General features: G+C 41.8%; 1 protein-coding gene across 2 annotated transcripts in view; it reads right to left on the bottom strand.

The window, feature by feature from the left end:
* Window positions 1-15181, bottom strand: part of LOC115474335 (SAP domain-containing ribonucleoprotein-like) — a 164977-nt gene that overhangs the window by 127542 nt on the left and 22254 nt on the right. For both annotated transcript variants that reach the window (XM_030209779.1, XM_030209780.1), the window contains exon 2: window positions 8956-9055. In XM_030209779.1, coding sequence (XP_030065639.1) covers window positions 8956-9055 — 100 coding nt within the window. The remainder of the gene's footprint in view (window positions 1-8955; window positions 9056-15181) is intronic.

The raw sequence follows: 15181 nt of genomic DNA, 5'->3' as shown, positions 1-15181 counted from the left end.
TCCTCTAACACCCTGAAACCACGTGGAATGCCACAAGAGCCTCCTTGCAGAGACCACCAATGCCATGTCTCTCACTACCGCTCTGATGAGATCGTACAGTGCATCTGCTATATAGGCCAAAATCTTCTGCAAGTAGACTGTCAATGGACTCCTCCACCTTATTCTTGCTGCATCCACAACACCAATGCTTGAAAGACATAAGAGCTGCACACAGCTGCTTGAAGACTGAGAACTGACACATCAAAAGCTTGCAAAAGCAATGCTTCCAATTTGAACATCTTTTAAAGGCAAGCCTCCCTCCCTCTACCAGTAGTCTTTTTGATCATTGATGTCATTAAAGTATCAACTATAGGCTGCCTCAACTTTTCTCTTCTTCAGGCAGCAATGTGCATAGCTTTTACATGGCTCTACCAATTCTCAACCTGGAGTCCAGGTCTCCCATTCAACTAATAGACCTAGGAGCACAACCACTGCCGGGATCACTTCCAAGTACCAGAATGCCCAGAACCTGCAACACAGGACCTAGTGGGAAGCACCCTCTCAGACACCAGCGCCGCATGGTGGAGTGGGCCAGCACCATGGGAGCTCAGAGGACAGCGATTACCGGACCCGCAGGAGATAAGCAGGTGGACCACACAACGCCCAAAGGAGGAAACCAGAGCCCCGAAGAAGGTAAAGCAGATGAATCCACTCAGTGCCTGTGACATGTGGTTCTCCATCCACTTACCTGATCCATCATCCAGTCCCTCACATTTTAACCATGCCGGCTGTTGTTTGATCTTCCATCCTCCTTTTTTAATACATGGAATATATTTGGCCTGGGCTTCCAGGATGGTGTTTTTGAGCAGCATCCACACCTGATGTAAATTTTTGACCCTCGCAGGCGCTCCTCTACGTTTTTTTTTTTTACTGTTCTTCTCATTTTATCAAAGTCTCCTGATGGGTAAGAAGGTGATTCAACTTGTCTGAGAGACTCATCTGCTCCTACCTTTGCATTCTGCCATGTCCAAATGGCATCTTTATTATCTATGGAGTGTTGTGCAGTATCTGACCTATCCACGTCTTCAGGTCAGCGTTTCCAGCAGATCTGAAACACTTGTCGGAGACTTTACAGTCTGCAGCCGACTTCTAAATTAGTGTGGGCTACTGTTTTATGTGTATGAGTCCATTGCAGTTCAGTGGAGGGAGTGGGGGAGATGATTGGGGGGGGGGGAGGGAGGGTGCATCTTACCGCTGTTCTAATCTGATTGTGGTTTTCCAAAGTTGATTATTTTGATGTCAGGTAAAAAATGGAATTGTTCATTTCGCTGTGTACTGCTTTGTGCAATAAAGATGATTTACACATAAAAAAGGAGCAAATTCAGAAAAACTAGATGAACCTATAATATTCATGTTTATTAAAATTTGACACCACCTGGCCTTTTCAGTTCACAGTGGTATACAACAATATTAAAAAAAAACATTAAAAAACGTAGAAAAGGAACTCTAAATTAATTTAAAAGAATAGACCTCTCTCATTTATACAAGATTCATTCACACAAGGCCTGGACCAAAAAACAGAAAAACAACCTGTTCATTTTATGACTAATTGTAGCCAACAGACTCCTCATTGGATTCTCATCTCTCCATCCAGCTGAATATCAAAATGTTTTGGTAAAAAAAGAAGGTTTTCAACATTACTTTAAACTTTTTCAAGATTAGTTCCACTCAAATATATTTTGGAAGTCTATTCTATAAGGCAGAGACCAGGCAAAAGAAGGCCCTGACTTGAGTCGTTACCTACCCTGCGTTTGCTATATGTGGTAAAGTTGAGAAGCATTTTAAGTTATTACCTGGTATACCAGCATGCCCTTAGGGATTATTTCAGTGATTAAGCCTTTACCTTCAAGCAAATCCCCATGCTTAGACAGGTTTCTTAATATTTTTTATAAGATTTTAGAAGTTCACTATCACCTTTCATGGCCCAAATGTCTAATGCCATTAGAGATTCCTAGAAGATTCCAGTCACGATGAACACAGCAGAAATTACAATTCCTTGTAAACCTTGTAGAGATAGAACATGTTATGGTTCCTATCACCCCATATCGCTTATTAATGTGGATTTGAAAATTTAGCAAAGATTTTAGCTAATAGATTAGCTCCGCTACTTCCTGGTCTTATACATTTTGATCAGGCTATATTTATACCAGGCCATCAGACTATAGACAACATAAAGAGGGTCAGCAATTTAATTTGTGTAGTCCAGAATGAACATATCCCAATGGTGCTAATAGCTGTCGATACAACAAATGCATTCAATAGAGTATACTGGGATTTTATATTTGCAGTAGTGGAAAAGGTAACAGTAGGGCAAGTTTATCTGAAGTGGATCGTGGCCCTACATGTGAACCCAAAAGCACATAAAAATTAATGGCTCCTATACTAACAGCTTTCCATTGGGCAGAGGCACTGGGCAGAGCTGTCCCGTCACTGCTCCTCTCTGCTCGTTATAGAACCCTTCGCTCAAAAAAATTGCATAGATTTTAAAGAGGTGTCACTGGTTGACAAATCACATAAAAATGTCCTTATTCACTAATGTCATACTCACCGTGACACAACCTCATATATAGTCTGTTCTCATCATTTGGCATTCGCTATTTGGCTTATCAACGGAGATGCAAATAGTGATCACCATTCGAGGTATTGTGTTCGCATATTTGCTTGTTTGCTTCTGGAAACTACCACCAAGCGTCCTAGAGCAACCAAGAGGGATTTTCTTCATTATCTCCAAAAACTAGCGTACTTGCATTTGCTTGTTTGCTTCTGGAAACTACTGCCAACCAAGAGGGATTTTCTTCATTGACTCAAAAAACTATGTGCATTTGCTTCTGGAAACTGCCACCAAGCATCCTACAGCAGCCAAGAGGGATTTTCTTCACTGCCTCCAAGAACTACAGTACTTGCAAAATGGGGCACATACAGTACACTATTTCCATGAATGATACAGAGGCATAGTGAGATAAAGGGACTTGTCCCAGGGATCACAGACTTTCACCAAATAATACAGTACAGTTTGCTTCTGGAAACAGCAACTAAGCATCCTACAGCAGCCAAGAGGGTTACGGTACTGTAAGTGGCTTTTAATCATTGCCTCCAAGAACTACTTGCAAAATATAACAAACATACTTAATCTGATGACCAGATTAAGACAAGAACTGTTTCCATCTGAATGATACGGAGGCACAATAAAAAAAGGGGACTTGCCCCAGGGATCACACAGACTTTTCATTGAATACTATACAGTACAGTTTGCTTGCTGCATAACCAGAAGGCAACAGAAATGGTGCAGTACTGTACCATATGAAACATTGCTAGAAGTGGCCACCAAGCATCCAGGAGGTGAGTTACAAGCTACATGTTCCAACTGTAAGATAAAAGCAAGTGATGTGTCTTAGTGATAAAATAGGTGTGTTAGACAAGCTTCGTTCTAGCATATCTGTTTCTGTTGTTGGTCATGAGTTTAAGGTTAAAATGAATCAACAATCCAATCCATCCGCCAAAAAGAGGAAGAGACTCGGCGGTCTGTTCATGAAACTGCACCAGAAAGTTCCAAAACAACATCTGAGGCCCGTGATGAGATAATGGAAAAACGGTTAAATTTGTGGATAATGCAAATGATGGATAAAAACAAAAAAACAAAAAACAAAAACACTGCCAAACAGATTTATAAACACGTCACCAGAGGTCAGGAAAACATAAAGCCGTTTTCTACTAGTTCTGGCTGGTTTGCATATTTTAAAAGGCAATTGGAGCTTAAAAATGTAAGCAGGTTCAGCTGACAACAAAGCTGCAGAAGAATTTAAAACATGTCTGCTAAGTGTGATAAAAGAAGAGTTGTGTGCCAGAGAAGATCTTCAATGTTGATGAGACTGGCTCGTTTTAAAAACAGGCTGGGAAACGGACATATATAACAAAAATGGCAGCCAAAGCCCCTGGTTCTAAGGCAGATTGCGCTACCCTGTTATTGTGCACTAGTGCCAAGTGTGATTTCAAAAGCAAGCCTTGTATAGTGTTCAGAGCCCAAAATCCTCATGCATTTAAAGGAAAGAATGTGAACTGCATGCCAGTCCACTGGAGATAGAACCGCAAAGCTTGGATGATGTCTGAATTATTCTGGGACTGGCTCAACAACTATTTCGTGCCAAAGCTGAATGATATCTCTACTGTAAGAACTTTGCCTTGGTACTGCTGATAATGCTCCAGTACACTGTCATGCAGACCTTGAAAATACACCCACCCACCGAAGTTGAGGTTCTCCTCATTCCCTGAACACAACATCCATCATCCAGCCCCTCGATTAGGGAATAATTGAGGCTTTCAAGTGCCACTATATGCAGGAGCTTTACAGCAAGGTTTGTGAAGTGCTTGATGCCGACGAGGAACCGCTATGTTGGACTACTGGAAAACAGTGACAATACATAATGTAATCGACTTCGTCGGGATAGCTTGGGATGGCATCACACAGGCTACTATAAACTGTTGGAAAAAAACTTGGCCAGACTGTGTAACAAACATTGAGGGATTTGGAGGTGTTGCAGAAATGTGGAAAACATCATGAGCTTTGCGTGACAACCCCCTGGAGAAGGCTTTGAGGTCATGACACAAGAAGATGTTGAGGAAATTTTGGTAGAGACTGCAATAGAGCCCAGCAATGAAGACCTGGACGAGATGGCGCAACAAAGCCTCAGGGACAGTGAAGAAGAGATGGTTGAGACTCCAAAAATCATGCCTCTTGGTCTGCTAAAATAGTGTTAACACTGAAAAAAAATGTTTGGTGGCATGGAGGAATGTGATCCTATGCTGAAGCACAGTCTAAATTTTAAGCGTCTTGATTTCAGATCTGAAAGGTTACTACACAGCAGCACAACTTAGAAACATCTGGGAATGGAGGACCACTCTCCATATGAAGCCAAAATGAAATGTAGAAACATGACAGCAGATAAAAGGCCAAATGGCCCATCCAGTTTGCACATCTACTATCTCCTCCTCTCCCTGAGGGATCCCACGGGCTTGTCACATGCTGTCTTGACTTCAGATGCAGCCTTTATTCGCAATCGAGCAATAAATACCTTGAAGGTCCTTAAGAACATAAGAATAATCATACTGGGTCAAACTAATGGTCTACCTAGCCCAGTATCCTGCTTCCAACAGAGGCCAATCCAGGACAAAAATACTTGGCAGAATCCCAAATAGTAGCAAGATTCCATGTTACTGATCCCAGTGATAAGCAATGGTTTTCCCCATCTCTGTTGTAATCCGTTGGGTTGGTCGTGAGCCCTTGGGCCCTGGCCAGCAGAGCGCCGACCCAGGCCAAGAGGAGACCGACCCACCACCAAACACCCCAGCTACAGAATACCCCTAAGCTACCCTCCCTCGCGGACCTCAGGAAGAAAGGGAAATAGGCATACAGGCGGGCCTCACGGCCGATCTGGAACCCAAGCGCACAGAGCCACAGACTCTACGATACCAGCCACGCGCTAAGCACCAACAAAAGCAGAGAGGGAAACAAAAGTGCCAGAACAGGCCACGCCCTCCCTGAGGACTAGCGCAGGACAGGGGAACTGATACTGCAAGCCCCGGAACCACCGGAGGCCAAGGGGAAGGTTACCAGAGGACCAAGCTACCTCCCAAGACACAACAGGGAGGCAGACAGCCTTGCCTTAAACCCACTGAAAGACAGAGGCAGGGACACAGAATACAAAGGGTTAAGCTTGCTCAGCCAGCAAGCCAGCACATGAGGGAGAGAGAGAGAGAAAGCTCCTAAAGTCAACAAACAATGAGAGAGACGGCTCTTGGAAGAGGGGAGCACCCCCTCCCCCCACTGAGCAAACACCAAGTCAGAGGCAGGGACACAATACACAAACACACAGTACACAAAGGTTAAAACTCACTGAGCCAGCAGGCAGGCACACCAGGAGCGAAGGGGATCCTTAACTAAACAAACAAACAAACAAACAAACAGAAAGAAAGCTCCCGACCTGGGAGCTCAGCCCTGCTGAGCAAACACACAGCCGGCTTCCCACTGAGAGCAGCACGCAGTGAGCGATAGCCCAGCTGGAGGCAGTGAGCTGATTACAGCTCCACACACAATCCCCAGCTAACACAAACACAGGGCAGGGAAAAAATAGGAAACCTAGGACAAAGACACAGATCAAAGTCAGCACAGCACACGTTCTGACTAACAAGAGTCCGGCTACTCGTCACAAAGAAATGTAACGCAAAAGCAGGAAAGGTAGAAGGAAGCAGGCTAAAGTACACCCCCTGACGTCAGTCAGACCCTGCCAGCCAATCAGGAGTGAAGTCCACCCCCTTCCCCTGCCAAACCGGTAGAATCATAACACCTGTCTTAAATAGATTATGGACGTTTCCTCCAGGATCTTTTCCAACAGACATGGGAAGCAACTGCTTGCCCTGGGATTTGTAGTATGGAGTGTTCGATAAATACAGAAGAACAAAAAAAACCTCTCCACAGGTTAAGCAAAGCAAAAAGGCACAGCAAAGGAGACACAAAGGATGATGACAAAAAACTCTAATGGACTCAAAGAGTTCACATCAAAAGATTATTGCTAAAACCTGGACTTGACACGAGTCGTGTTTTGGCCGCTCAGGCCTGCCTCTGGAGTCCCTTGGCTTCAGGGTTCCTCAGAATGCACTGGCAGTCCGCATGCTTTCCTCCTTTCAGGATGCTTGGCAAGCTGCCTAGCTCCTCTCAGCCTGTGCAGCTCCTGTCCCTTGACCAGGGACAGAAGCTTTAGTATGGAGTGTTGCCATGATTTGGGTTTCTGCCATGTACTTGTGACCTGGCTTGGCCACTGTTTGGAAAACAGGATACTGGGCTACATGGACCATTGGTCTGGCCCAGTATGACTACTCTTACGTTCTTATGTTGACCTTTTTTTAAACTCAGATTAACTAACTGCTGTTACTACATCCTCTGGTAAGGAGCTTAACTATTTGTTGAATGAAAGAATACTTCATCCTATTCATTTTAAAACTATTACCATGGAACTTAATTGAGTGTCTCTAGTCTTTATACTTTTCAAAAGAGTAAAATAAATAAATAAAACTTTGCCTCAAATTTACCTGTTTTACTCCACTCAGGATTTTGAAGACCTCTATCATATCCTCCCCTCAGCCATCTCTTTTCCAAGCTGAAGAGCCCTAACCTCTTCGGCCTTTCCTCGAGAGAAGTTCTATCCCTTTAATCATTTTGGTCACCTTTCATTGATCCTTTTCTAGTTCTACTATATCTTTTTTTGGGATACGGTGACCAGCATTGCACACAATACTCAAGCTGAGGTCATACCATGGAGTGATAGAGCAATTATAATATTTTTTGTCTAATTTTCTACTTCTTTTCCAACAATTCCTAGTGTTCTGATTCCTTTTCTGGCTGCTACCTCACACTGGAAACAATATTTCAGCGTATTGTCTACGATGACACCTAGATCTTTTTCTTGGGCGGTGAGTCCTAAAGTGGAACCTGGCATCAATTTACTATGATTTGGATTATTCTTCCCAATGTACATCACTTTGAATTTGTCCACATTAAATATCATCTGCCATTTGGATGCCCAGTCTTCCAATTTCCTAAGGTCTTTCTGCAATTTTTCACACTCCACATGCGTTTTAACAACTATCGTTTAATCATATCACTTATCACTCCCATTTTCAGATCATTTATAAATATGTCAAATAGCACTGGTCCCAGCACAAATCCTTGGGGCACTCCACTATTCCACGAGTGACTTGGGAAATTACAGACCGGTAAGCCTGACTTCAGTGCTGGGCAAAATAGTGGAAACTATTATGAAGAATAAAATTACGTAACACACACAAACATGGTATAACGGGACAGAGTCAGCATGAGCTCACCAGGGAAAGTCTTGCATCACTAATTTGCTTCATTTTGTTGAAGGCATGAATAAACATGTGGATAAATGAAAGCCGGTTGATCTAGATTTTCAGAAAGCTTTTGACAAAGCTCCTCATGAGAGACTCCAGAGAAAATTAAAAAGTCGTGGGACAGGAGACAATGTCCTTCTGTAGATTAGGAACTGGTTATCACAGTGTTTCCCAAGACCAGTCCTGGAGTACCCCATGCCAATAAGGTTTTCAGGATATCCAAAAAGAATATGGAAAACAAACTAGCAGATCAGTATAATATCCAGAAAACTTTATTGAAGATACCGTGTATAAGACAAATGCCCGACACAGGCCGTGTTTCGCCCAACAATAGGGCTGCGTCAGGGGCTAGTCTGTAACTTTCTTGAAAAAGAGCGATATCAAATAATCTATCAGGACAAGGATATAAGAAATTTTCTTCATAAAAAACCAGCTTGAGCAGCTCAAAATAGCATATCCTGCGTGACGCCAGATAGTCGATAGATAGTCTGCTGTCAGACTAGCCCCTGACGCAGCCCTATTGTTGTTGCTAGTTTGTTTTCCACGTTGGATTTTGCAAATCAGTTGCCTTGTTGTTTTCTGGTATCCAAAAAGAATATGCATGAACTTGATTTGCAACACTGCCTCCATTATTTGCAAACCTTTTTCATGCATATTCACTGTGGATATCCTGAAAACGTAGCAGTAACAGTGGTTAGCGTATCTGGATTTTAAAAAGGTTTGGAGAAGTTCCTGGCGGAAAAGTCCACAATCTGTTATTGAGATGGATACGGGGGAAGTCACTGCTTGCCCTGGGATCAGTAGCATGGAATGTTGCTACTAACTGGGTTTCTGCCAAGTACTTGTGACCTGGACTGGCCACTGTTGGAAGCAGAATACTGGGCTAGACAGACCATTGGTCTGACCCAGTATGGCAAATCTTATGTTCTTATGACAATGACAAATAGGCTCCCTTTCACATGCTGCATTACTTTCACAACTGAACTTCAGTGAACACATTCCAGAACTCACCATTATCTTCCAAGTACTCTTTCAGTCTTCGTACTAGTTCTGGTTTTCTTCCTCTTGTATCCAATCCATAAAGCATCAACTCCTGTTTCAACTGTACCATCTAAATCAAATATTACATTATTTGTATTGTCTTATTGCTGACCCTGTAAATTCTGGGGGAAAATGCCATGTGCAACAGTACTGCAACATCACAACAAATTAATCTCTTATTATATTACTACTACTATATTCTGCAAAGTACTTCAAAAAATACTAAATTCCCATGGAGTGCAAGATCTTCTTAAAGAGAAAGGGGAAAAGCCCCTGTGCCCAGCTTGTCTTCCTAAGCAATTCTAAGCTAAGTGTTTGTTCTTTTACTTTTTTGGATCCAATATTCCCATGGAGGTTTTAGCAAGTAAATCATTGAGATAAGGATTTTTTTATGCCAATGAAGAAAGTGGACCCAGATACTTTCCTCATTTCCCCAGGAATTACATTATTGGGTGGAGGCTGGGCACAGAGGCTTTTTCACTTCCTCTTTAAGAAGATCTTCCACTCCACGGGAATTTAGTATTTTTTGAAGTACTTTGCAGAATATTATAAGAGAGATTAATTTGTTGTGTTGTTGAGATACTCTGTTGTCCTCTTTATCTATTGTTGTGATTACAGTACTGCAACATGCTACTAATAAATAACAGTTTCAACACATTTCAACAGCAAGTTTCTTCATCTCTATGATATTTACAAGGAATAACATACATGGGTGTAGGGCAACTATGTAAATTGCTAGTGCACCACAAAATTGGCTACCGCTATGTGGCTCAATAACAAGTTAAAAAAGCTAGTTAGAAATAAGCAATAATGATCTTCAATATGCATTAACTTTTTCTGATGAAATTAATGACACCACAGTGGGGGCCAGAACTAGTGAGGAGAACAGCATGACCTGTAGCTGGTGTTCTCCACTGACAAGAAGGCAGAAGTCCTCATAAATCAGAGTGCATATGTAGTGTTACATCATACCTTATGCTATGGGGTCGATATTCAGACTGCGGGAGTTAGCCTAGCTAACTCCCACTAATGTAGGTTATTCAATGCCGAGCCATTTTCAGTGACTGGCATTAAATACCTGTTTTATTTTTGGCCTGTTTGAACTTAACTGGCCAAGCCAATATTCGACGCTGGCCGGTTAAGTTCAAACCGGCCAAAGATACTACCTATACATGTGGTCAAAGATGGCCGCCAAACCCATGCTAAAAATCAGCAGATAGCCGCTTATATCGTGCAATATAACCAACTAGCCAGCAACATTCAGAAGGGGATAGCCAGTTATCCCCGCTGAATATCAGCAGATAGCCAGTGTAAGGGCATTTCACCATCCAGATGTTGATCCTGGACAATAAAAAGCTTTTGAATAGCGGCTGGAATGATTTTATTTTGTTGGGCAGATTGGATGCACTATACAGGTCTTTTTTCTGCCATCATCTACTTACTAAGTTACTATGGTGCTCATTTTCAAAGCACACAGACTTACAAAGTTACATGGTGACCTATGTAACTTTGTAAGTCTATGTGCTTTGAAAATGAGCCTCCTCATTACCTAAATGCAGGTTGTCATTAACATATAAAGATGAGAAATAGGCAAACATTTCTGTTGACAACTGGTCTTTTTTTCCAGGTTTTTTTTTTTTTTTTTAATTAAGGCAATCTGTGAATCTTACAAATGGGCCCTGGGGGATGGAGTTGGATTCTAAAGCTCCAAGAAATTCCATAGAAGGAACTGACCAACTCAACTGCCTCAGTGGGAAACCCCTATCTGAAAGGATAATGAGATGTGAATGTATGAACCAAAGTCTACATTATAGCCCTGCAAGAGATAGAGATATACTAGCAGCTGGACTTCCAGACTCACTGCTTTCTCTTCAGTGTTCTCTATCTCCACCTGCTAGTAGGATGATACAACCCATCAGTTCCTGGATTCATCTGGTGCTGAGGCTAAGAAATGCCTCTTACATGTTTAGTGTACAGCGCTGCGTACATCTAGTTGTACTATAGAAATAAGAAGTAGTAATAGATTTGTCATGGTGTGATTTTGACAAGATTGTATTCTTTTGGTTCAGTTTGGCATTTAATATTCTCTAATTCAATCATTGTTGACCATCTGAGAATTATAGGTGCTGGGATAAGGTATTAGTGCGGTCTGATTCGATTCCTTTGTATGACAAGAGATTTCTGGAGATTAAAAGTGGTCATGAGCTATTAAGCTAGAAAGTATGAAGAAAAGCATTCCAAAACCCTGCCTTGTATTCTATGCTATTTAATTTGCATCTGCTCTCTTGTGCCAGCTGTTGCGAGACTATGATATACATTACAGTTTCTATGGGGATAGCATTCCTCTTCTTTTTCCACTGCAACGGGACTCTTCCACTACCTGCTCACATACTGACATCTGTGTGGGGGTGATAAGATGCCGGATGTCAAATAATCTGGTTCTTAATTTGGGGAAGGCTGGTTAAGAAAGCACCTGCTTTCACCCAAACTGATGGCTATATAGTAACATTATCATCCGAATTTCACAACTGGGAGGAGGTCACTTCACTCAAGCTTGACTTTTAAGGCACATATTAAAGCAGATGATATGTGCTCAACTCTTCATTTATAGTCAATTATTCTAATTAGGACAAAAAGAGGGGAGTTTTCATAAGAGTTTTAATTACATTCGATTAGTTTCTAAGAAGCAAACCCTAAATAACTTACAAATTACACCAATCTTAAGGCTCTTTATATTCATCTGATATCCTCTCTTACCTTAAGAAGTTTTAATTAAACTAAGATGCAGACAGTAGTCCAGCAGCGAGAGGGGTGTTATCCAGTCATTTGTATTGAGTGTCACACGTATGATAATTTTTTTATTTTTTAGTTATATTTGTACCCCGCGCTTTCCCACTCATAGCAGGCTCAATGCGGCTTACATATACAGGTACTTATTTGATTATCTGATTACTTATATGATTATCTCCCAGTTGGTGAAATGTCATATGTTTGTGCTCGATGCAAAAATCTCCTAGCTCTCAGAGAACGAGTACATTCTCTTGAGGCTAGAGTAGCTGAAGGAGAAAGAAAAGTACATAAAGGAGGCTACAGAGATGTTGTAGAGAAGTCCCTCCACCAATCTGGCAGCCCCTGTGCTGTCTTGGAGGAGGGAGGCCTTCCAAAAAGGAGATCACCACCCTGGTATAGCTGGAAGTAATCCTGTAGACAGGACCAGCACACCAGGGGATGCAATATCCTCTCAAACTGAGAAAGTGTCTCCAGCAGCTACTGCCCAGGTGGGAAGGTTGTAGTTGGTGATTCGATAATTAGGCCTGTAGATAGCTGGGTGGCTGGTGGACGCAAGGATCACCTGGTTACTTGACTGCCTGGTGCGAAGGTGGTGGACCTCACGCATCACCTAGACAGGATTTTAGACAGTGTTGGAGAGGAGCCGGATGTCTTGGTACATGTTGGTACCAATAACATAAGAAAATGTGGGAGAGAGGTTCTAGAAGCCAAATGTAGGCTCTGATGTAGAAATATCAAATCCAGAACCTCTAGGGTATAATTTTCTGAAGTGCTACCTGTTCCACGCGAAGGGCCCAAGAGACTGGCAGAGCTCTAGAGTCTCAATGCGTAGATGAGACGATGGTGCAGGGAGGAGAGTTTTAGATTTGTAAGGAACTGGGCAACATTCTAGGGAAGGAAGAGCCTATTCCAGAAGGATGGGCTCCACTTTAACCAGAGTGGGACCAGGCTGCTTGCACTAGTATTTAAAAAGGAGATAGAGAAGATTTTAAACTAGAACCTGGGGGAAGGCCAACAGTCATTCAAAAATGCATGGTTCGGAACAATGTATCTTTCAAAGATATCACTAAAACAGGGAAGATAGGGCATCCCGATAGCAAAGTTGCAAAAGAGACCATAGTAGATCAGGTGTCCTTAAATAAAAATCAGACAAAAGATTGCAAATTAACACTAAGCATGATGTAATAGGAACAACAAACAGTTTAAAATGTCTATATGTGAATGCCAGAAGCCTAAGAAATAAGATGAGTTAGATGCCTATTATATCTAATTTTTCATTTAGTGCAATATATTCTCTGAGACCTGGTGGAAGAAGGATAACCAGTGGGACACTGTCATACCGGGGTGCAAATTATATCATAGTGATGGTGGATCGAATTGGTGAAGAGGTAACATTGTATGTTAAGGAGGGCCTTGAATCAAATAGACTGAAAATTTTGCAGGAAACAAAACACATCTTGGAATCCCTATGGATTGAAATTCCATGTTTAAAGGGGAAAAGGATAGTGATAGGAGTGTACTACCGTCCGCCTGGCTAGGATCAACAGACGGATGTCGAAATGATATCAGAAATTAGGGAGGCTAACAAACTGAGCAACACAATAATAATGGGTGATTTCAATTACCCTGTTATTGACTGGGTAAATGTAACATCAGGGCATGCTAGGGAGGTAAAATTCCTTGACGAAATCCAAGGACTAATTTATGGAGCAGTTGGTACAGGAACCAACAAAAGAACAAAACATTCTAGACCTAGACCTTAGTGGAGCGCATGATCTGGTGCAGGAGGTAATGGTACTGGGGCCGCTTGATAACAGCAATCATGCGAAGGTCAAAAATTTACATCAGGCGTGGATGCTGTTCAAAAGTACCATCCTGGAAGCCCAGGCCAAATATATACGACAGCTGGCATAGTTAAAAAGTGAGTTGAAGGAAGCTATTAGAGCTAAAAGAAAATCCTTCAGAAAATGGAAAGAGGAAGAGACTGAAAATAATAAGAAACAATATAAGGAATGTCAAGTCAAATGCAAAGCACTGATAAGGAAAGGAAAGGAGGACTTTTTAGGTATATTAAAAGCAAGAACCCAGTTAAAGTGGCAAATCGGGGAAGACAAAGCCATAGCAGAGAGATTTAATTCTTTGCTCCATTGGTCACAGAGGAAGATTTAGGAGAGAGATCAGTGCCAGAAACGGTATTCAAAGCTGACAAGTAGGAGAAACTGAATGAAATCTCTATAAACCTAGAAGATGCAATGGGGCAATCTGACAAACTGAAGAGTAGCAAAGAGTAGCAAACCTCCTGGACCGGATGGTATTCATCCCAGAGTACTGACAGAAATGAAAAATGAACTTTCCGAACTATTTTTAGTAATATGTCATTTATCTTTAAAATCGAGCATGGTGCCGGAAGATTGGAGGGTGGCCAATGTAACACCGATTGTTAAAAAAGGTTCGAGGAGAGCTGAGAATTATAGACCAGTGAACTTGACATCGGTGCCGGGCAAAATGGTAGAGACAATTATAAAGAACAAAATTACTGAGCATATTCAAAAGCATGGATTAATGAGACAAAGCCAGCATGGATTTAGTGAAAGGAAATCTTGCCTCATCAATCTATTGCATTTCTTTGAAGGGGTGAACATACATGTGGATAAAGGTGAGCCGGTTGATATTGTATCTCTCTCTGTTTTCTATCTTTTATCCAGTTTTATCCACAGTAGGACACTACTTCTTAACCCATGACTTTCCAATTTTCTCTGGAGTCTTTCATGAGGTGCTTTGTCAAACGCCTTTTGAAAATCCAGATACATAGCAACTTACTATGTATCTGGATTTTCAAAAGGCGTTTGACAAAGCACCTCATGAAAGACTCCAGAGAAAATTGGAAAGTCATGGGTTAGGGAAGTAGTGTTCTACTGTGGATAAAACTGGATAAAAGATAGAAAACAGAGAGTAGGGTTAAATGGTCAGTATTCTCAATGGAGAAGGGTAGATAGTGGGGTTACTCAGGGGTCTGTGCTGGGAGCGCTGCTTTTTCATATATTTATAAATGATCTAGAGATGGGAGTAACTAGTGAGGTAATTAAATTTGCTGACACCAAGTTATTCAAAGGTGTTAAATCGCAGAGGACTGTGAAAAGTTGCAAGAGGCCCTTACAAGTCTGGGAGACTGGGCATCTAAATGGCAGATGACGTTTAACGTGTGCAAGTGCAAAGTGATAAATGTGGGAAAGAGGAACCCAAATTATAGCTACGTAATGCAAGGTTCCACGTTAGGAGTCACCGATCAGGAAAGGGATCTAGGAGTCATCACTGATACTTTGAAACCCTCTGCTCAGTGTGCTGTGGCGGCTAAGAAAGCAAATAGAGTGCTAGGTATTATTAGGAAAGGAATGGAAAACAAAAA

This window comes from Microcaecilia unicolor, chromosome 7 (genome assembly GCF_901765095.1).
Source record: "Microcaecilia unicolor chromosome 7, aMicUni1.1, whole genome shotgun sequence".
Lineage (NCBI taxonomy): Eukaryota > Metazoa > Chordata > Amphibia > Gymnophiona > Siphonopidae > Microcaecilia > Microcaecilia unicolor.
Note: the sequence above shows the minus strand (reverse complement) of the source record. Positions and strands in the feature narration are given on the sequence as shown.